General features: G+C 42.8%; 1 protein-coding gene across 3 annotated transcripts; it reads left to right on the forward strand.

Annotated features, from left to right (window-relative positions):
- The first annotated feature begins 59 nt into the window (after positions 1–59).
- On the forward strand, positions 60–21,391 carry herc3 (HECT and RLD domain containing E3 ubiquitin protein ligase 3). 3 transcript variants are annotated; one of them, XM_028976592.1, is made up of 25 exons: positions 60–193; positions 1,213–1,574; positions 3,963–4,122; positions 4,378–4,454; positions 4,538–4,759; positions 5,278–5,369; positions 5,453–5,583; positions 5,828–5,985; positions 6,432–6,505; positions 6,971–7,095; positions 7,192–7,251; positions 8,021–8,135; positions 9,010–9,199; positions 9,356–9,519; positions 9,627–9,740; positions 10,119–10,142; positions 10,230–10,319; positions 10,454–10,624; positions 11,121–11,264; positions 11,905–12,071; positions 13,534–13,600; positions 13,881–13,963; positions 15,818–16,001; positions 17,445–17,547; positions 19,211–21,391. In XM_028976592.1, exons 2-25 carry the CDS (start codon positions 1,349–1,351, stop codon positions 19,417–19,419), a joined length of 3,150 nt encoding a protein of 1,049 aa, XP_028832425.1. In that variant the 5' UTR covers positions 60–193; positions 1,213–1,348; the 3' UTR covers positions 19,420–21,391. The 3 variants fall into 3 exon arrangements, with proteins under 3 accessions (XP_028832425.1, XP_028832428.1, XP_028832426.1); XM_028976595.1 differs by having other exon boundaries at positions 8,021–8,132; XM_028976593.1 differs by lacking the exon at positions 60–193 and adding an exon at positions 215–494.
- Positions 21,392–21,643: the final 252 nt, after the last annotated feature.

Consider the following 21,643-nt stretch of genomic DNA (forward strand, 5'->3'; position numbering starts at 1 on the left):
GAATAAATATGTCTAAAGAAAACAAGGATGTGTGTCTGTCCGGCAGAGCGGCCCCGACGACGTCAGCTGACGCTGCGACCACGTGACCCGTGACGACAGCAGCAGCAGCCGCCGCCGCCGCCGGAGCCTCGACTTCCTTGTTATTGTCGGAAGGCGCGCAGCGGCCCTGGCTCATTAGCATGTCCGACTACAGGTAAACGCGCAGCGGCCGCGTCCTGTCCGCCCGCCCGCCGCCGCCGCCGGCGCTCGCTCGGCGGACAGAAGGAGCGCCTTGGAGCCGAGCGGCGGCCACGCTAGCCCGCTAGGTCGCTCTTTACCTGCAGCTAGCGGGCTCCCCGCACGGTTACCTCGGGCCGCCTGCTCGCTTCGTATTTGCGCCGAAACGTGCGACACATGCCGAGGCTGGCGACACCTCCGCCCGCTGCTGTTAGGCGACTCGCGGAGAATAACCTGGTTCGCTAAGCATGGCGAGGACGGAGCTCCTCCACAGTCCGGTGAGGTGATTACATGACTGCCGGCTACACGGTGGACGGTTCTAATGTCCATGTCCCAGTGGCCTGACACGCAGTTACGTTTGCGCCAAATGAAAGCTCCCACGCCCGCGTGTAAAAGACACGTATCCTGCTCGTCAGCGTGACTTTCGTTTCGTGCGTTCAGGGCACTTGTCACTTGTTCGAACACACGTCAGGCGCCGAGGCTGGTGAAACAAGCGCAGTGAGAAGCCAGGAGAGTTTATTACGTTTACGTCCTCTGTAACGTCAGCAGTGTTACGAACAATGAACAGAGCCTAGAACTTGGTATTTGCTGAGGTGCAGAACATCTCATTTTCAGCATTTACCAGACGCCCTTATCCAGAGCGACTTACAATCGGTAGTTACAGGGACAGTCCCCCTCTGGAGACACTCAGGGTTAAGTGTCTTGCTCAGGGACACAATGGTAGTAAGTGGGATTTGAACCTGGGTCTTCTGGTTCCCCACATCTCCTCATCCCCTGGTCCTGAAGACACCGGTGTCCACTCGAGGCAGCTTCCTGTCTGGACTGGATCCAGCAGATTGTGTCAGGATCTGCTTAGTGGGAGATTAGTGGCGCAGGGGAGTTTTATTTAGCCACGCCCGTGAACGTTCCTTGATGGACTCCCCCTCCAACATAGGGACATAGATGTCATTCCTGAAAATGCAGACGATTCCTTTTTTCTTTTTATTTACTTTTAAGGCAGGATCACATCCAGGAGAGAAGGCAGGGCTGCTCAGCCTGAAGCTCCCGCCCTCCCGGCTGCCTCTTCTCTCTTTATCCGCCGCTTCACCCGTCTCCTCCTCACTCTGACACCCTCCGCCTCTTCGCTGGAGCCATGATGCTCTGCTGGGGGGAGGCCGCGTCTGGCCAGCTGGGCGTCGGTGCGGCCGAGAGTCCGGTGTTTGAGCCCGTGAGCTGCCACATGTTCAGTGGAAGGGGGCTGAAAGAGGCCGCCTGCGGCGGCGAACATTCGCTCTTCCTCCTGAACGATGGGAGCGTGTACACATGTGGCTCCAACAGCTGTGGGCAGCTGGGTCACGACAGGGCTGGAATTTTGCCAGGTAAGGACTTCTTTGTGACAACGAGCCGATGTGTCCGTGGAAACGGAAAGTAACGTAGGCCTGTGAATCCGCACGCATAGAGCTCTGAATTGGCAGGTACGGATACAATACTCTATATTTCCTGCCTGTTTATAAGTAACCTATGGTACGGTTAAATTTTATTACACTCTGTGGGAAATTTTGCCTTATTATGGTATATATTTTACCAGTCTTAACACGCATAAGCTTTTAATTTGCTCAAAAAGCGCATGTGGTAGGTGTTCGACGCAACCCATACTGGAGGTGTGACAGCTTGTCGGCGATGTTGACGTCAGACTTGACTAATCCTCTGCTCTGATGTTCGGGGCGGTTTCCCACCAACGTGAACTCATACCCGAGGTCGCACCATGAAACTGTGGCAAGTCAGCTGTTGTGATTCGCTCCAATGTGCATTTTGGGTTTTGTGTCAGCAGAAAGGTTAAACTGCTTCATGTGCAGCCTGTGGCCTCTTCTTTTACTCAACCACAGTCAGATCCACCTGAGGATCCACCTGTCTGGTGTCAACACCGTTGGCGACGTGGCAGAAGTTGTCCTCACACAACCCTCCCCATTGGCACAGGCTTGGGAGCAGCATCAAGAAATATGCTGTCATGTGCATCCCGAGTGGCTGGGTTATTAATTTTTTTTTTTTTCAGTTCTGTTTGAATCAGAAGGACTGAATCAAGATGCATACAGGATGTGTTTGATAACTTGTAGCTCCACCCTTGTTCCTGTCAGTATGTAAACAGCATGGTATTGGAAATTCCCATTTTAAAAGGCGGATTCCCTTTCACTTTTGTTTTGGATCCAGTTATGGTGTGAACCTGTCATCAAGAGTCGCTTAATGAGATGCTCATCAACATGAGTGAATGATTAGAAGGTGTTCACCATAATCCTTCAAGACTGATTGAAACCATCCCTGTCATGTAACTTAAGGTGGTGGTGAGAAGCAAATCGCCAAATTTTTGTTAGGGCTGCACAATTTGGGAAAATATTGAAATTACTGAGATGAATATTGCGATATGATAAATGGCACTCGTGGCACATATGACTTGCTTTAAGAAAGCTGCGCTTTTGTACAGGGTGGGTGTGGATTGATTTGAAAGGCGAATGTAAACGGAGTTCACTGAGGTGTCACTGAGCAAAGCACCGTCCCCACACACTGCTCCCCGGGCGCCTGTCATGGCTGCCCACTGCTCACCAAGGGTGATGGTTAAAAGCAGAGGACACATTTTGTTGTCACCGTGTGCAGTCATACAGTGTCTCACAATGACAATCACTTCACTTTCACGTTATTTGGCTCACCACCTGGAGTTAGCCCGACAATTTTATATATTTTGTTTATGCGGGGTTCCAGACTGTAGTCTGACAGACTGTGGCCCTAGAGCATCAAGTCTCTGCTGCATTAGAGCTGTAATCAGGCCTAAAAAGATAGACCCGGCCTGAGCCTGACAGGATTTGCCAAACAAGAATCCCACCTGATCAGACAAGTCATCGTGGCCAAGAATTGCAAATCTAATTAACATTTCATTTAAAAAACATTTAATAAAAGTAATTCATGCGAATTACTTTTAACAAAATACAGAAACATATTTACAAGCTGCGAATCATATTTACAGAATAGGAACTATAGACCAGAAATTTGCGTTTGCTGACCGCTCATTTACTGGCCGAGCTCAGCCTGACTACAGTGATAAATTTGAGCCCGAACCAGACTCGTTCGAACAAGACTTCCTGCTCTACCCTGCATTCCCCGACCCCAGTCAGGAACTAAGCAGGAACAGACTGAAGTGCGACTGAGCAGCCGGTCTCAGTTTAGTTAGTTGGTAATCTTCGAGAGTATGACTGATAATATGCTGTTGCTTCAGTCCAGGTACACATAATATAAATCATTTTGCATTCATGTAATTGCACGTTCTGACATCACAATTGTGATTAGAGTTATCATGCAGCCCTCTTATATTGTATATAACCTGACGCGTCCTTTCATAGTCCTTTTTCTATAATGTAAAAAAAAAAAATGCAAGACTCTCTTGATAAATGAGGAGGTGTTTCCAAACCTTTTGACTGATAGTGTAGTTGCATTTGGAACTTTTGAATGCAAATTTTAAATTAGTGTTAAACATTTAAAATGGTCAGGTATTAAAAGTTTTCGTAATGTAGCCCGATAGGACTGTAAGGTTCCACAGAACAACATTGTTTAAGTGAGAACTCTGTGTACATGTGTAAGTGCAAATACTGTGCAACCAGAGCAGTGACTTTTTCAGAAACTGACACATCTATGGAGTTGTTGTGGTACATTTTAATACACAGGAAGTCACAGCAGGATGTGTGATATATTGGTGTCTGCATTTTCTGTCTCTTCCACAGAACTAGTAGGTGCACTGGATGCACAGAAGATTGCGGTTGTTTCTTGTGGCAGGAACCACTCCCTGGCCGTGAACGAACTGGGCCAGGTCTTTGCCTGGGGGGCCGGAGGTGGGGGACAGCTTGGCCTGGGCACGCCGGAGGAAGTTGTTAGGGTGCCCAGGTATTATGGATTGACCCCTGTCCACTGTATCTGTATACAGTAGAAGTTCCCGCAGACACACTAAGAAGTTCGTCCAAACCCCACTCAGAAATCATGACCCCTTATTAAGACTCTTTTAACCTCATGGTGTAATGGGGCTGTCCCTGTAATTTATGGATGTAGGCAGAGTAAATAGATTTAGACTCTAAATTCAAAAGTAAAGTGCTATTTAAATGTAACTGCATGATATTGACTTAATTTGATTGCAATGCTTAGGTTGATCAAAAAGCTGTGCAAACATCGAATCTCACAAGTCATGTGTGGCAACCAGCACTGCATTGCACTTTCTAAAGGTATTCTTTTCTTACATGCTTAAGAGATAAATATGGTCTTGAACCTAAGCTAGGTCTGATCCTTGACGTCGTCTTCTTTTCAGATGGTCAGCTGTTCACATGGGGTCAGAACTCCAATGGTCAGCTGGGACTGGGGAAGGGAGAGCCTAGCACTTTGTCCCCTCAACCTCTCAAGTCCCTAATGGGGGTCCCTGTGGCACAAATCAGTGCTGGGGGTGACCACAGCTTTGCCGTGTCTCTCTCTGGAGCGGTTTTTGGCTGGGGCAAGAATAACGCCGGTCAGCTCGGCCTCAATGACGAACAAGGTAAATATCAATGTGAAAGTTCACATTACAATTACAGGAGAAGACATTTATTTATGTGTTAAAGAGATGCCAGTCAGAGCACATACTCTCCTCTAAAAACAAACCCCACACACTACTTCCCCGGGCGCCTGTCATGGCTGCCCACTGCTCACCAAGGGTGATGGTTAAAAGCAGATAAGCAGAGTCCATGCATCTCGATGTTTTATCTTATGGGAGAATGGAAATGACTTGAGTATTGACATGTGTGTGTGTGTGTGTGTAAATTAAATGCCTTTTTATAGTCACCACATCTCAACAAATGTGACATCAACTGACTAGACTAGACTAAGTTTCAGCTTCAGAAAATTACTGTTCCTTTGCTGTCTTAACATATCCCATTGCTAGATGGTGTTATTAATGTGTTATTCTCCATTTTTCTTTAATGTCATGGCTTTTTCTATTACGTTTTCTTTCTTACGGTGCAGCTGGATGTTAGTTTGTCAGTTCCTGATCTGCGTCCTGAATCATTTTATCCCCAGATCGTGCTGTCCCCTGTCATATTAAGTTTCTTCGATCACAAAAAGTTGTGTACATCAGTTGTGGAGATGAACACACTGCTGCTCTAACCAAGGTACAACACACTTAGCTGCATTGGCCTAATGGGTTCTTTTGAGGGAAACAGTTTCACCGTGTCTGTATACTGTGTTTGGGAAGGATGGGGGTCTCTTCACATTTGGAAATGGTTCCAGAGGGCAGCTGGGCCATGATTCCATCAACAATGAGCCTCTTCCTCGCCGAGTTGTGGAATTGATGGGTACAGAAGTGTCTCAGATTGCCTGCGGCAGGTACTTTAACTCATGTGTCTTGTTGAGTTCTGAGTATTGGGCAGTCAAATGTAATACATATTGTGACGGTAACATAGTGATTGATTTTATTGCAAAGCTCATGCAAATTCATGACTCTTACAGCAGCCATAGGTTCTGTATCACTTTATTTCTGTTTACCAGACCGGCCTAGCCATTCTGGGCAGTATCAGGCTGCAATAGATAAGAGTGATTCTTTTATAGGACTTTTTGTTTGAACACCCAGGCACCACACTCTGGCTTTTGTGCCGTCTTCTGGTCTGGTATATGCCTTTGGCTGCAATGCGTTTGGGCAACTTGGCACGCATTCCACAGTCAGTTCGAAGACCCCCCTTCCCATTAGAAGCATCCAGACTTTCTCAACATCCCTTGTCTTTTCCTCAGGTGAGTAGGGTCAGTTTGTTCATATTGTTCATCATATGCTGCAGCATATGCCCTTAAGGGCCCTATGTTCTTGGTTCCATGCCTTTTCATTCTGGAAGATGTGAACTCACACAAAGTAGCACAAGCCAGATACCTGATTGTTTCAACAAGTCTGTCAACACTGTGTGAAAAGCACTTAACTGCTTGTCAAGCATTTTGAGAATGCAAAATTAAGGACAAGATCCTCTCTCCTCCCTCCTTCTCGGTTGTTGTCTGCATAGCTTAAACCTTTTTTTAGCACTGTCAACAGAACAGTAGCCAAAAAGCAACCTTTGTTATAGGCATCTAAGGACCACACCTGTGACCAAACCAACATTTATATATATTTTTTTCTTTAATCAGTTCTGAATGGTGAACAGGGCTTTGCAATTTTCACACACACAAAAAAATGATTTATCTCTCTGCAGAGTTTGAACATTACACCATTAGCAGAATCCACTGTGGGGGAGACCATAACTTCTTGCTCTATACTGCTGGAGAGGTATGTGACTTTTGTAAGAGTGCTTATGGCGTGTGCAAGTTTCTGACCAAAGTTGTTGCCTCTGGCATGTAGACAGAAACTATTGTAACAAACATTTTGTCCTCTAAGGGGTGCTATTGTATACGTTTTTGAAAGGCCTGTCTTTTGACCTTTTTGTAGAGCTGTTTAGTCAGTATATGCAATTGTCTTTGTGCTCATTTGGAATCATTTACAGGAATTTCTTAAATTTGGCATTGACATTTTTTAGACGTGTCAACAAATGTGCTTATGCATGGTACGGAATGTGATTTTTCCCACAAGCAGGAACCGTATGAAATTTGTCTGAATCATATTTATTTGATATATGAATGTTTAGGTTATCTAGGTGTGTCAGTCAGCCCAAACAGATCTCTAAGTTGTGTCTGATTTGGGAGGATGTTTTTTTAAACAGCCGCCGCTCACACTGCCATCTCATTGTTCTTCCAGAAAACCATTGTTCCTGAAGACTTTCGTATAATCAACACCTCAAAATGCATTTCATTCATTAATTGTGAAAGCCTAAATATGCTCCGGCTGAAACTGATTGATAACACAGACTCAAATGTCACAAAGTAAGTCAAACGTACTGGGTAGTTGGTGAGCTATTGTATACATTATTTATTTTGTAAAACTGTCCCTAAATGGATTTATTTTTACCTTGTTTGCAGTGATGCCGTTCTCCTGCTGTCTTCGACTGCTTGTTGGAATGCAAGCTTCTTGGATCAAAGGTGATTATTCTACATTTGCTGGGTTTAGCAACAAAGAATACAGATATAACCTCAAAAAACTCCAGATTATCATATTACATAAAAGGACAGAAAAATCATGTGGCCACAAAATAACATTTTGGTAAAAGGATATTAAAAACACCCCGCATGTGTACATGTGTTTTGTGTGTGTGTACGTGTGAGCATGAACAGACGGAGAGATCATGTCTTTTATTTAATCTGGCTGTGCCTTCACATTTATTCCATCCATGTTGGAAGGATAAAGTGGAATGAAGGGGCAGCTAAGAGTTGGTGGATTCACTGACTCTCCACGGGAAGCTGAGACATGCTGTATCCCAAAGGACACAGTAAAATGTGCCAAGCCATGCCTAGAGGCCCGCAGTGTGCCTTCAGGCCAACTCCCCTGGCATTTAGCAGGCCCAGCCACTGTTAAAAGGGTTTAGGTTACTCCTAATTCTGAGAAAATCTGCCCCCCTCCTCTTAATTAAAAACCATGATTTCTTACTGTCACTGCATGTTCTTAAAGAACTCTCTTGTGTTGACCTGAGTGTCGTGTTGTGTCGCCATTACTTTCCAAGAAAAGCTTCTCTCATTCAACTTTATGTGCACAGCTCATAAAAAATCTCTCCTGGTTGCGAAAGCTGTTTCTGTGTATACACTTTTGTATAAACTTTGTAATTTGATTGTAACTTTTTGGAATAGATATTCTCAGCTGGGTTTCTCCCTGTTTCCCCCCAGCATATATATTTCCATTTTCCCTTTTCTCCAGTGATGACAGCCATTTCAAAACCAACCCCAAACTCCCCGGGATTGACCTCAAATCTGTCAGGCTACTGTTTGAGACACTCATGAAACCATCCTTTTCCAGACTGCTGGAGCAGGTAGTGGTTTCCTTTTCGGTGCTATGCTTTTTCATTGGGGAACAAGTAAATAATCCCATGTTGTCAATGTCCTTACAGTGTCTGGGGTTCAGTGTCCGAACCAAAAAGGGCAGATGCTCTCCTGCATCTCCAAATAAGCCATGCTCTAACAGCCGCTACAGTATCATGGTGCACAAACAGTCTCCCCAGGACGAGGGGAGGAAGTAAAAAAAACACACCCACTGTTTTTGTTTTGTCAAATCCAAGGGCAGATGACCCCGAGTGCTGTGTTTTGGAGCACTAGGATTTGCATCTCCTGAATCATGCAGTGTCTGTTGCACTAAATCACTTTCACATAGTCCTGAGACAGCATAAAATGTGTGGGATTTTCTGACCCTCATCGAAATATAATTTTGGATTTACTTTGATGACCATGATTTGTTCCCTTCACCGCTATGATGCCGCTTTCAGCTGGTTTTGAGGGATGTGGTATCTCATCCTGTAATTCACACCTCTGTCAAAAAGCCCTACATCTGATTAGTATTATTATGTTATTATTGTCTAAAGGGACGCTACTCTAGTATGAAGGATTATGTAATTGTAAATACACCAGTTGGCTACTCTACTGGTTCTTGCAAAAATGCCAAATGAATTCAGCAATAAATGACATTTTGTGACATTTTGTAGTAGGGCACCACATATCTGTAAAATGCTCTTATAAGTTTTTCATTTTGCTTCTGGTTTGTAAATGATGACACACTGTGCCCTTTGCACTCTGTTTAATCCACCAGTGGATTAAGATATTCTGGAATTCTTAAAGCTGCAGATATCACCATTGTGACAGTGGAACAGTCAACATGGTATGATGTTTTCCCAACATCTTGCCTTTTTCTGTTAGGCCACAAAGAGCTTTGAGAACCTCCTGATTCCTCAGCTGCCTTGCTCTCCTCCAGACGTGGAGGCCATGAGGATATACCTGATCCTGTCTGAGTGCCCTGCTTTGCAGGATTCCAAAAACTACATCTCCCTCACCATTCCCCTGGCCATGGCCATCTTGCGGCTAGACGCCAACCCCAGCAAAGTGCTTGGTACTGAACCCTCCCCACTTTCTAAATGAGACTTTATTTTAGAAATGTCAGTCGTTTAGCCACAAAGAGCTAACTTGGTTGCACGAGAAATAAAAAATGTGATCTTAACACTGCCAACATCTGGACTCTTTTGACAATTTGCTTTCTCTCTTATAGATAATTGGTGGTCCCTTGTGGACTGTTCTGTGTTCTCTCGCCTGGTCGATATGTACAAAAGCATAGTGGTTTTCCTGCTCACCGGGGGTAAAGCCCTGCTCATCCCTGCATTTCTGGAAAGTTACATCAGTGCTGCACTAAAACTGCTGGAAAAACTGCACAAGGTACTGTACGATCCTTGTAATGGAAGATGCTGGTGCTGCTTGCAATAGTTGCACAATCATACAAAATGTACCAGCAGATACTTTATGTGAACTGCCTGTTATTGCAGGTTAACCTGAAAGCTCAGCATGTGGATTACAATCACTTCTACATCCCAGACATAACCAGCCTGGTGGATATTCAAGAAGACTACCTCAAGTGGTTTCTGAGTAAAGCAGAGATAGTGAGGCTTCTGTCTTCATCTTTCTCCGTGTTCTCTCTTCATTTCTGTACCTAACATGCCAAAATATGATTGTGAAACATAAATATGCATAAGATCTTCATTGCCAGTCACCCCACAGTAATAAGACAGTCACTGGAGAAAGCTGTACATTTTTGGAAACAAAATGTCAAAACACATCAGGATGTATTTGTAGTGTGATATCACTGTCTGTTCACTGGCTCATGTCATGGAATGTTAGGATCAGAGCCACATTATGCTCTTTCACTATTAAAATACACTTCTACGCTGTTGAATGAGTTTAAATATATTACAGTAATACATGGGTGTGTGCCATGATTTAGAGTCTGTTTTTAATCTTCCTGTTTTTTTTTCATACAGAAAATGAGATCCCCTCCATTGCAGGTATTGATTTAATAGTTTAAGCGCTTTCTTCTTTAACGTCTCACGCATGATTGAGCTTTGCTTGAAATGTTTGTTGCTCTTTTTCAGAGTTCTGTAACATTATGTGCCTATCCGTTCATATTGAATGCTCAAGCCAAGACAACCATGTTGCAAACTGATGCAGAGCTGCAGATGCAGGTAACAGTTTAAATTATGAAATTATGATAAATGTGATCTCCACATTGTGGAGCGATATTCTAAAAGGCTTAAATAAATGTTAAATGCATTCAAATAAAAATTGCCACCTGGCTGCTCCTCTTCCTTTATGTTAGATGGCGGTGAGTGGCGCGAACCTTCACAATGTTTTCATGCTGCTGACGCTGGAGCCCTTGTTGGCTCGGAATCCTTTCCTTGTGCTCCACGTGCGCCGTGGCCACCTGGTCAGCGACGCTCTTCGTGAGCTCTCCATCTACTCAGACATCGATCTCAAGAAGCCTCTCAAGGTCAGAGGTCATAATTGTTCACCGAAGAATGCTTTGGAGGTAGTCAAGTGGTGTATCAGGAGCCCAAGGCTATGGATGAGTCACCTTGTATGATAAGAATCAAGTTCTGTTTTGTTTAGCCAAGAACAACCTACTTACTTGTGTTCACAGTAGCCTAGGTTGCAACAGCACTGAAAAGCTCAATTTCTCCTTTTTTGTAGTGCATGAATTTCCTGTGGAGGATGAACATATGACATTTTCTGTGCTTTCATGACATGATTCTCATTTTCTCTTAATAGCAACTAGTCAGTTTGTTTCTTTATCACTACACCATAAATACATTACCCCAGAAAATGTGGTTCCACTGACAACAGTAGTCGTGTTGCAGTGGTTCTTCAAGAGCCAACCAATAACATTTTGAGGCACCTACACAGAAATAGATCTAAATGTGGCTGTGTATCTTATCAGTATTCGGTCGAGTTCTGACTCCTTTTTTTTTTTTTTTCCTTCCATGCAGGTCATCTTTGATGGAGAAGAGGCAGTGGATGCTGGTGGGGTCACTAAAGAGTTCTTCCTGCTTTTGCTAAAGGAGCTGATGGATCCTGTTTATGGCATGTTTACCCAATACTCTGACTCCAACCTGCTTTGGTTCTCTGACAAAGTGAGTATGGTTGTACTTTCCATTAAAAGACTATAATAGATCTCAATTTGAGCAATAGAAGAGACTCAATTGCATGTGATTTAGGATGTAAGATTAGAGATGGAGTTATTGAAAATGACCTCTGTAGGACAATATGTGGGATTATGTTAGTTTCATTTTAAGATATTGTTAACATTCAGACCTCTAGGTCATACCTGTATTACAGCGGTGATGGTAGTGTTTGAATGTCAGCACTTTATACAATGTTGGCTGTGCAAACCAGCACAGTATTTAGCCTGGATCAGCTGTTTCCAGGAAAAACGACCTTATCCCGTGGGACTACATGGAGTAGTTCAGAACATTCACATTTTCAAAACAGTCCCCTGTAAATTGCATGCTGCTACTGTTCAGCATGAACACGTTTAACATTGTTGCATATTCCCTGAAGTTTTATGTTAAAAATGATCACTAATGAGGTACAATTAAAATTCGCCAATAATCACCCAAACTTTTGGCCTGGTTTTTGTAAGGCTGGAGGAATGTGTGTTTTTGCTTAGTATGCTTTTCTTCTCCAAAATTCAGACTGATTTTATCCAATTGTTTGTATTCAGGTTAATTCATTTATTACCACATTTGTAAATGTTGTTCTTCTTGTTTGCAGTGTTTTGTTGAGCATAACTGGTTTCATCTCATTGGTATAATCTGTGGCTTGGCCATCTACAACTCCACAGTGGTGGATCTGCATTTCCCTCTTGTCCTCTATAAAAAGCTCCTGGGCGTTTTACCCACACTGGAGGATCTAAAAGAGCTTTCACCAACAGAGGGAAGGTACTGAAGCCTCACAAACCCAGCATGTCCTTTAAACATTGTCTTTGACTGAGTATTGTCAAATTGGTTGTGTTGCATTGTCACTATTTTTAATTAAAAAACAAAATACTTTTGTCATATTAGTGTTGTGCCGGCTGATCCTAGTCCTAGCAGATGTGTACCAGTCCACATCTCTACATTGGCCCATCGTTAATTAGCATCACTGATTCCTGAGCTCTCCATTCGGAAGTGATGTTTGAGTTAGTAATGGCACTGCTCAGAGTGGGGCCCAAAGGCACTTGTTATCTGAAATCAATGGGGCTCTGCTAATTCACAGGCTTTTTGTGTTTTGAGGAATAAAATTGTTTTTTTGGCCAGGACTCAGTTGAGCAGAGGCATGAAATGAGCCTTAAAAAAAGGCAGAATGTCACCATATGGGATTATTGAGGTCTGTGTCTGTGAGTTACATAATGTCTGCATTTTTTTTTTGGACAACCCTAAATTAACCCCTGCTCTGATAAACATTTCCTCAATCTGCGCTCAAGTGGGTAACAGTTAGCAGCTAATCATTTGCAGATGGCCTGAGGGAAGCAGGGAAACAGTTGATGCCGGCTAGATTACCAGAGTGGAAGGCTGCAATTACTACTGGCCAGACCATGGTGACTTCAGCTCTGGAGCTGTTATTGCCACACAAAAAAACAACTACAGATTAGCAACACACATTTTCTTTGAGGCATCCTCGGAATAGGTTAAGAGTGAGAACCATCTGAAGAATGTCATGTTGAACGGTTGAAAGGAAAAGAAGCATGAAGTTCATTGTTCTTTGTCCTTTTGTTGCATGGCCCATTTTCTTTTTGTCAGGACGGACAAGAACATTGAAGAAAGTCAAAATGATCCATTCTAGTTCAGAAATAGAGTGGATAGTCCTTCATGATCCCCTGTTTTTGCCACTCTTTGTCCCCCTGTTGTTGTCACTGTAAGTCATGGTTTATTATTTGATCACTTAGTCAGCATATAGACTAGTTGTGAGCCAGTATTGGTATTAACCGAGGGCTGCTTTAGCCTCTGCAATGCCCGAGAATGCAGATGGAATTGGGACAACTAATCCCTAATTGGTTCTGTAGACGCCAAGCCTTTTGGCAGAGCACAGGTGTTGATGGGAGTGTTTCAGAGGTTGAGGTAAACCCCTGTCTGCAATAGTCATCCAAGAAAATAACATCTTAAGCTAAATGATAAGATAGCATGACAAAATAAGTAGGGTGAAGCTGATGACTGGCTCATGTGGGCAGACAATGGAGATGATGTTACAGAGGGCTTAAACAAAAGACCTCACTGTCACACACTTGCACATAGCATTCAGATGTGAAACATTTTGCCCACATCGAAGTGCCATCATTCTCATATTCAGCTCTCGTTTAAATATCATGTCTATTAATAACCTATGTTAATAAATATTTCTCCTTCTTTTCCCTCTGTCACATAGGAGTCTACAGCAGCTGTTGGACTATGTGGGAGATGACATTGAGGAGATGTTCTGTCTGAACTTTGCAGTGAGTTTTTGCCTTTTTGCCAGAGAAGTGGGTTTGTCTTGCATCGTTATGAACTGTCATATAGATGGCTTTGGTCTTAGAGTATTATCTGTTCTTAAAAACCCCAAACTTGTACTTTTTATTAATTTGCTTTGAAGTATTCTCATCCATTTGAGGCCTTTGGGGTAATCCAAACAACAAGATCCAAAATTGTGTTCTGGATGTAGAGTTGGAGATCAATCTGACTCAACACAGATGATTTATTTGGTATTTCATTTTACAGCAGCTTTTCTTTCTGCAGATCACCCGAGAGTCTTATGGGCTGACGGAAGTGAAAGAATTGGTTCCTGGAGGAGAGAATCTGACAGTGGACAAGGCCAATAGGTGTGTTGAATTTTAGAAATGCTATATACACAAGACAAGATGTCATGTGGAGAACGGCACTGGGGCAAAGCAATAGTCAGTGTCACAGTGTCAGTTGTCACAAGATGTACCACTTCACCACCTCTTGCAGTTACAAATGTTTGATATTTTTCATGTTTATTTCTTGTGTTTGCACTTGAACTCAAAAACATGGGGTGAAAAGCTAATCTGAGACCTTCCACACAAAGCGTAATAAATGGCCTCAACAAAAATGTTATCACCTTAACTCAATTCTTGGTAGCACACCATTGGGAAGAGAGAACAGAGTTGTATCACTTGCTGTAACAAGCCATGAGTCTTTTGCATCTCTATACTGAAATTTTGGACCACTCTTCCTTTTCCTTTTTGTCAGGAAAATCCCATAACAAAATATTGAACTGTAAAAGATGCATACAAGATATGCCTAATATGAATTAAATTCTCTGAAAGGTCAACCCACTTCTGCACTTAGTTGGCTGAGGTTACAGTACACACACTACTTACCCACATTTGCATGTGATTCAAACCCACGTTTTAAATTGCTTGAATCTGTTTGCTCAGTTTTTAGGAGTTAATACCTTTTTGTTGCCAACCTTTAGCACAGAGTGGTTTCCTCATGTGGATTCCGGAAGGAGACAGCGCGTATCAGACCTTATCCCACATTTAAAGAATGTGCTTGGTGAAGCTCAAGTTTGTTGCCAGTAACCCGCTGCAGGAAAAGCAGAGGAGCTGATGAGTCAGGGACGTTCTTAACAGATGCAGGCCATCAAGCACCATCCACACTTTCTCACACATTCTTTCACACAGCCTGCCATGGGATTTTTTGCATTGCATTTGTCCCGACAAAAATGCATACTTTAAGGTTGTTAGATTGAGCAGTTTGCTATTTGTTTGTTTGTTTTTAAAGATATATTTTTAAAGAGAATTCCATAAAAGAAAAATAAAACGAGTGACTGTAAGAATGCAGGCAACTTCATTAGAGAGCCAACTGCTTCTCCTCTCTGTCAGGAAAATCAGGCAGGTGGCCAACCATCTTGTGAACAGAGCGAGGCAGATTCTCACAGTCGCTCTTGTTCTCTATTACACACCCACGCCTGCATGTGTGTGCGCGCACACACACACACACACACACACACACTTCGCCAAGATCTTGCTGCGTTGCCAGCCATAGACTTGAGCTGCCATCTGATCTGTCGGAAAAATTACATGCTATTAAGATTATAATTAATACACATTGCAGCTGTATGTGTGTTTCTGAATCACCTCCACTGTCCACGGGTGCATCTAGGCTGTCAGTTTGTAAACTGAAAACTGTTTCACTGGCATTGTGGGGAATATTTTGTATGAGCTGCATAAGATTTATTACATTGGATGTATTCGATTCTTGAATAGTAGATAATGTATTCTGCATGTTTGGATTAGGGGTTGGGTTTATAACAGAGATCACATCAGTGACTGTGAAAGGAGGAGGAGACAGGACCTCTTAGTGATGCCTGATGTTTTGTAAAAAAAAAAAAAAAATAATTTTTTTGGGGTAACTTGGGGCTAATATATTCAAGTATCATAACCATGGGCTCCACCCATTTTTGAAATTGTTTGTAAAACAATTAGAATTTTGTGTTGTTTGTGACAACTGGTAGGTAGCTTCCTCCTCTCCAAGGTGCAGATAACCATCATGTAGTCGTTCCTGTTTTATTTTTTTTTAATCCTGCTGACCAATGTACTATGTATGTAATACCACTTTACAATTAAAGCCTTGTGTGTGCGCATAGTGTGGCAGTGTATGAATGTGCATTTTACAGCTGTATGTATACTCTTACATTGTGTGTCATGCAGGGAGGAATTTGCAATAGCCTACCTGCGGTACGTGTTCAGTGACTCTGTGCAGGAGGTCTACTCTGCCTTCTCTAGCGGCTTCTTGAAGGTATGTGGTGGGAAGATCCTTCAGCTCTTCCAGCCCTCGGAGCTCATGGCCATGGTAGTGGGCAACAACAACTACAACTGGGAGGAGATGGAGAAGGTGAAGTTTGAAACCAGTTGCATGGTACACATGTGCACTGACATGTACCTCCCTACATTCTCACAGCAGGTGAACAAAAAGGCAACACATTGGCATGAATAGGCTACGGTGAAATTGTAAGGTAGCTCTGGTGCGTGTTATAGTATTTTATGCCCTCAGCAGATGATTTTGGGGCTGATTCATGTTGTTTTAGTGGTACTGGTGTGAGCGAGTTCTCAGCTCGCCTGAAACGAGACGCTAGGATCGGGGTAACCAGAGACCTCTGGCTGGGTGGGAGTCTGGCCCACCCTGGCTGTACATGTTTGAGTGGACGTGAGTTTGGCCATGGAGCAGAGTGGTCGAGTTGCATGAGGGAGTAGGAATCCCTAGTTGTTTTTTATGTCTGCAATTTCTTGGAAAAAAGATTTTTCTGTTCTTGCACACTTGAAAGGACAGCCAAATTTGCAAACCTTTAGCCAATGATTAATTATAATGAATAATTATCTTTCCCTCTTTCCTATTTAGAATAATAGCCAACACTTCTTCCTTAAACAGACCTGTTTGTTTGCATTGAACCCTGGAAGCTGGGGGAGGTGGGATGTCTGCTATAGCCACAGCCGATCATGCTCCTTATATTTAGCCACATTTTCTGCAGTAGCTAATTGCTGAGATGGAACTGGATCTGTGGTTTCAGACCAAACACGGCAATAGAAACCCCTCACTATGCCACTACCACCGATTATTAGCACTTTCTTCCATAAATCTACACCTTTCTTTTAAACATCTGACTGGTTCTCATGTTACATCAAGAATGTCATTTAAAGAGCATCATTCAAACATTGTATGGTCAAAAACTGGTCAACATAGTGATTATTAACAGAAATATCTTATATTCGAGAACTTTTTTTTTGTTGTTGTTGTCAGCTGAAACAACCACAATCAGACCATTGTGTAAAAATGATTTAATGCAACAAGCAATTTCCTTCGGGATTAATAAAGTTTTCTGATTCTGATTCAATACCTGTGTCCCAATACCTGTGAAGAGAGATAACCTCCATGCTTTTGAGTAGGCTGACATTCTGCTGAATATTTGCCAAGCATACATTTTTTTTGTTTTCTCTTGAGGTCACTGTGTTCTATGATGTTTTTTTGGGAAAATGTATTGTACATTACACAAGACCAGATATAGGCAGTAACGTTCTTTACAACCCACAAGTTTGCAATTTCTGCCAAGCCAAGTCTTGAATTCCTGGTAGCTTCAGATTCACTTTGTCTTATTTGGCTCCTAGCTGACATTTTGTCTTAAATAGTACCCTATAAGGAAAAAATATGCATTGCTTTACAGATGGTAATAGTTACTCATTTCTTCTGATTGTTCTGGCTTTGCTCATATTGAACTGCATCATTCAGTATAGCAAGAACGCCATGTTGAGTTTCATAACATTCAAATTTTTCCTTTTACAGAACGCGGTTTATAAAGGGGAGTATTCGGCATCCCATCCCACAGTGCGAATGTTTTGGGAGGTGTTTCATGAGTTTCCTCTCGAGAAAAAGAAACAGTTCTTACGTAAGTGCATTTTTTTCGTATATGAAGTGAAATGTGATTTTGTTTTTGTAATTTTGATATGCAACATAGCACCACACATGGTGTGCCTCTGCCATTAGGCCACCACTGTGTCATGGATATACTGCTAGAAGAGGAAGGTGTCAGCCCATTGACCTCTGTGAAATGGGCCCAGCACGCTCCCTCTGAGCCACTCTACTGATAATATACCTTCCTTATAATATTATGAGAGTGTTTATGTACTATAATTCTTGGCATTTTTAATGTTTTGTTGCCTCACAACCTGGAATGAAATGGGTTGTTCGAGTGTTTGCACTGTTTCATTTGAATATGCCTACATCTTTGAAAATGTGAAGCAAACAAAAAAATTCAGTGCATAACTGTTCACCCCCCAAAGTCAGTACCTTGTTGTTTTGGATAAGACTATATGCGCTTGCTACATCTTGCCAATGAGTATTTTTTGTCTATCCCTCAAGGCAAAACTGCTACTTTAAACAAGCTACTTTATATTAATCATTTTTTGCTTGTGAACAGCAGCCTCAAGATTCTCAATAAGTTTTGTGTTCTGGACTGGGCCATTCCATCACATTTATAGGTTTTCCCTTAAACCACTTGAGCAGTGGTAACTTTAGCAGTATGCTTCGTGTCATTGTCCTGCTGGAAGGTGAACCTCTGTCCAAGTAATCAAATGGCAGGCAGACTGACCTGTTTGGCTCAAGAATATCCCTGAATTTTTAACCATCCCTCGACTCGGACCAGTTACCCAGTCCCTGCTGCTGAAAAACATGATCGTGCCATGTGCATTTTCTTTGGTGGACTAAAAGCTCAATTTAACTCTCATCTGACCAGAGCACCTTCTTCAGTACATTTAGGGAGTTGCCCACATGTCTTTTGGCAAACTCAAAATGTGCTGGAGTGTATGGCGTAATTTGGTCCTATGGACAGATACTCCAGTTTCTGCTGTGGAACTCCATCAAGGTTCAAGGTCTCTGTGCTGCCTCTCTGATTAATGCCCTGCTTGCCCAGTCTGTGAGTTTTGGTGGGCGGCCATGTCTTGGCAGGTTTGTTGTGGTACCATGTTCTTTCCATTTGAAGGTTATGGATTTGATGGTGTACCAGGGATCATCAAAGATTTGGATCTTTTTTTATTACACAACCCTGACTTTGTCCCTGACTTGTTTAAGGCGGTACTTGATCCTCATGGTGTTCTGCTTCTTGCTTAGTGATGTTGCCACCTCTGCGTTAATATTACTGATCAAGTGACACTTAGATTGCACCAAGGTGGACTTCATTTCACTAATTATTAGACCATATGAAGGTAATTGGTTGCAACAACTGTTTAGAGCCTTCATAGCTACGGGGGTGAATACATATGCACATGCTAATGTTCAGCATTTTTTTATATATATTTTTCTAACATAGACTATTTTGCACAGATTAATCACATAAAATAATATTAAAAAAACATTCGAATTGTTTCGAATCCTGGTCCGCCGAGGTGCCACTGAGTAAAGCACCGTCCCCGCACACTGCGCCTGTCATGGCTGCCCACTGCTCACTCAGGGTGATGGGTTAAATGCAGAGGACACATTTCACTGTGTGCACCGTATGCTGTGCTGCTGTGTATCACAATGACAATCACTTCACTTTGTTTGTCACTGTCCAGTCTTTCTGACAGGCAGCGACCGCATACCCATCCACGGCATGGCCAGCCTGCGCATCGTCATCCAATCCACCTCGGCCGAGGAGCACTACCTGCCTGTGGCTCATACATGTTACAACCTGCTGGACATGCCCCGCTACCAGACCAAAGAGACCCTGCACCAGCGCCTCACGCAGGCTGTGGAGCAGTACGAGGGCTTCAGCCTTGTGTGACGCCCAGGCTGGGCTTTGGCTGCTTTGCGGTGGGCTTCAGGGATGGAGGGTCACTAACATTGCACTTTAATAAGCACCGCCCAGGGAGAGGGGAGGGGCTGATGGTGGCAGGTACTCTGAGTTCAGAGGACCATGTGGCAATAATGCTTACAAACGAGCCTAAGGATTCGAAGATTATTGGGGCAGGTTATTATTTTGGTATTGGGCATAATTGGACCTTCTTTGAGATGTGAGTGTAATAATTATTTTTTTAAATTTAGGTTTCCTCAGGATAAAAACGTTGGGAAGCATTTATAATAGTTACAGGATGTTTTAGTGAACGTTTCAGATTCTTGACTTGTAAAAACAAGTGAACAGTATGGAATCAGTCCTGGGGTTTTGTGTTTCCACAAGATAATTATTAGACCCCATGAATCGTTGTATGTGTGTCAGGGATGAGGGTGTAAAAAATTGTTTTTTTGGTTTTAATTTTATTTTTGATGTGACTGAAATGTCCAAGATTCCCCCCGCGGTCCCTTTCTTTTGACCTGAGTTCAGTATTTAATCTCCACTATGGCCATCTGTCCTGCCGCCTGTCCTGGGATCAGTCTGAGTGGGGGCGGCGGCGGAAAAACGCATGATTACTCCATTAGCCAAATGCACCAGACGGACGTTTTTTCAGGCCCACGCCCAATACGTGGTGTTGTAATTCCTTTTGTTCTTCCTGCTTTAGTCCTACAGCTGTTCTGCCTGTGGGTAGATTAAGCAGTACTGTATGTCCTGAGTCCATATTTAATAACCTTTGCCTTTGATACAGTGAGCCACCAGAAACCCGTGACGCTTAAGTCTCTTTTGTACTTTGAGATAGGTGTGCCTGCAAGAGTGTTGTGGCGAGTAAGAGCTTAGCCTGCTTGTGTGTTTATAAATGTGAATATAGATCAATTACATAAAGTGTATCCAGGCTGCAGGTAATGGAAGCTCCTGAGCTGCAAAAAGGTTTGCATCAAAGAGCACAATGTTAAATGTAATATTCAATGTAAATGTTAAATGTAGATGTTTATACTACTCAAATTCTATGATGCAGATAGAGAAATATACGTGCTATTCAGTCATTTCAAGAGCAGTAACTATTACTGTATGCCAAACTCTGTCAAAAGCCACTCTTAATTCCTCCCGAGAATAGAAAACTGAAAACCTGCAGCTGACGTGAGTCTTCATTTTACCTTTGGTGCAGCTGTACAGATCTAGAACAATGTTTAGTACTGTACAGAACTGACATGCTTTGCAGATTTTGATTGATATTGAAGAAATCTGGATCGATATTGATTTCTCTTCTGTTCCCCATTTACCGGCAAGCTGGCTGAGGATTTTAATTGCAGGCATGGCTGGGGCAGGAACTTCTTCACTCTGTAATTTTTTTTAAATGTATTTATTGTTTATTATTCTGATGTGGTACATGACAGCAATAAGGGAATGGTATTGCAGTGATGGCAGGTCACCGATGCCCTGTATCTGTTAACATTTCCTCAAATGTCCGTTCCCACTTAAGTCACCTTTTAAAAAAAAAAAAACTCTGTTCCTCCAGGGAAGCAGTATGGGAGTGGTCTTCTTCACAGTGAGTGTTTGTGGTGTTCTGCCACCAGACATGTTCACCTCTAGCCAGTTGGGCATGTCGGTTGAGGTAGTCTGTGGAAGCCCCACCTGTCGGAGGTTTTGGTGGCTAGGAACACTGTGTTCTTTTCCAGCCGAGTGGAACACTTGTGATGTTTGCTTCCCCCCAGATTGCAAAAGAGAAATAGGCCCCGTTTTTAAGAAGACAGAACAAAATAAAGCAAGGCGCCTCCCTGTCAATGTATGCAAACAAGGGCTTCTTAGTCTCTATTACTGGATTATTTTAGTAATGTATATTTACTTTTTTTACCTTTAAAATGGAATATATTATTTTCATTATTGATTTTTGTTTCAAAAAGTAATAAACATTTAATTCAACTGGGGCTGATTCTGTGTGTTTTATTATTCTTTTCATTTTTGGGCAGAATTATGTGTTGCCAGAAATGTGTGCAGACTGATAAGGTTTATTATCTTGTTACAACTGCATGTTTCAATGGCTGGGACACCTGTGGAAGGGACATTGTCACGTCCAGGTGCAAAGGTCTTGATGCCAGGTACCTCAGGACGCTTTCAAAGGTCTTGTCAAATCAGAGCTGTTTGGTCAACAGGAGTTTTACCGTTTTGGCTGATCTGT

Source organism: Denticeps clupeoides, chromosome 4, assembly GCF_900700375.1.
Source record: "Denticeps clupeoides chromosome 4, fDenClu1.1, whole genome shotgun sequence".
Classification (NCBI taxonomy): Eukaryota; Metazoa; Chordata; class Actinopteri; order Clupeiformes; family Denticipitidae; genus Denticeps; species Denticeps clupeoides.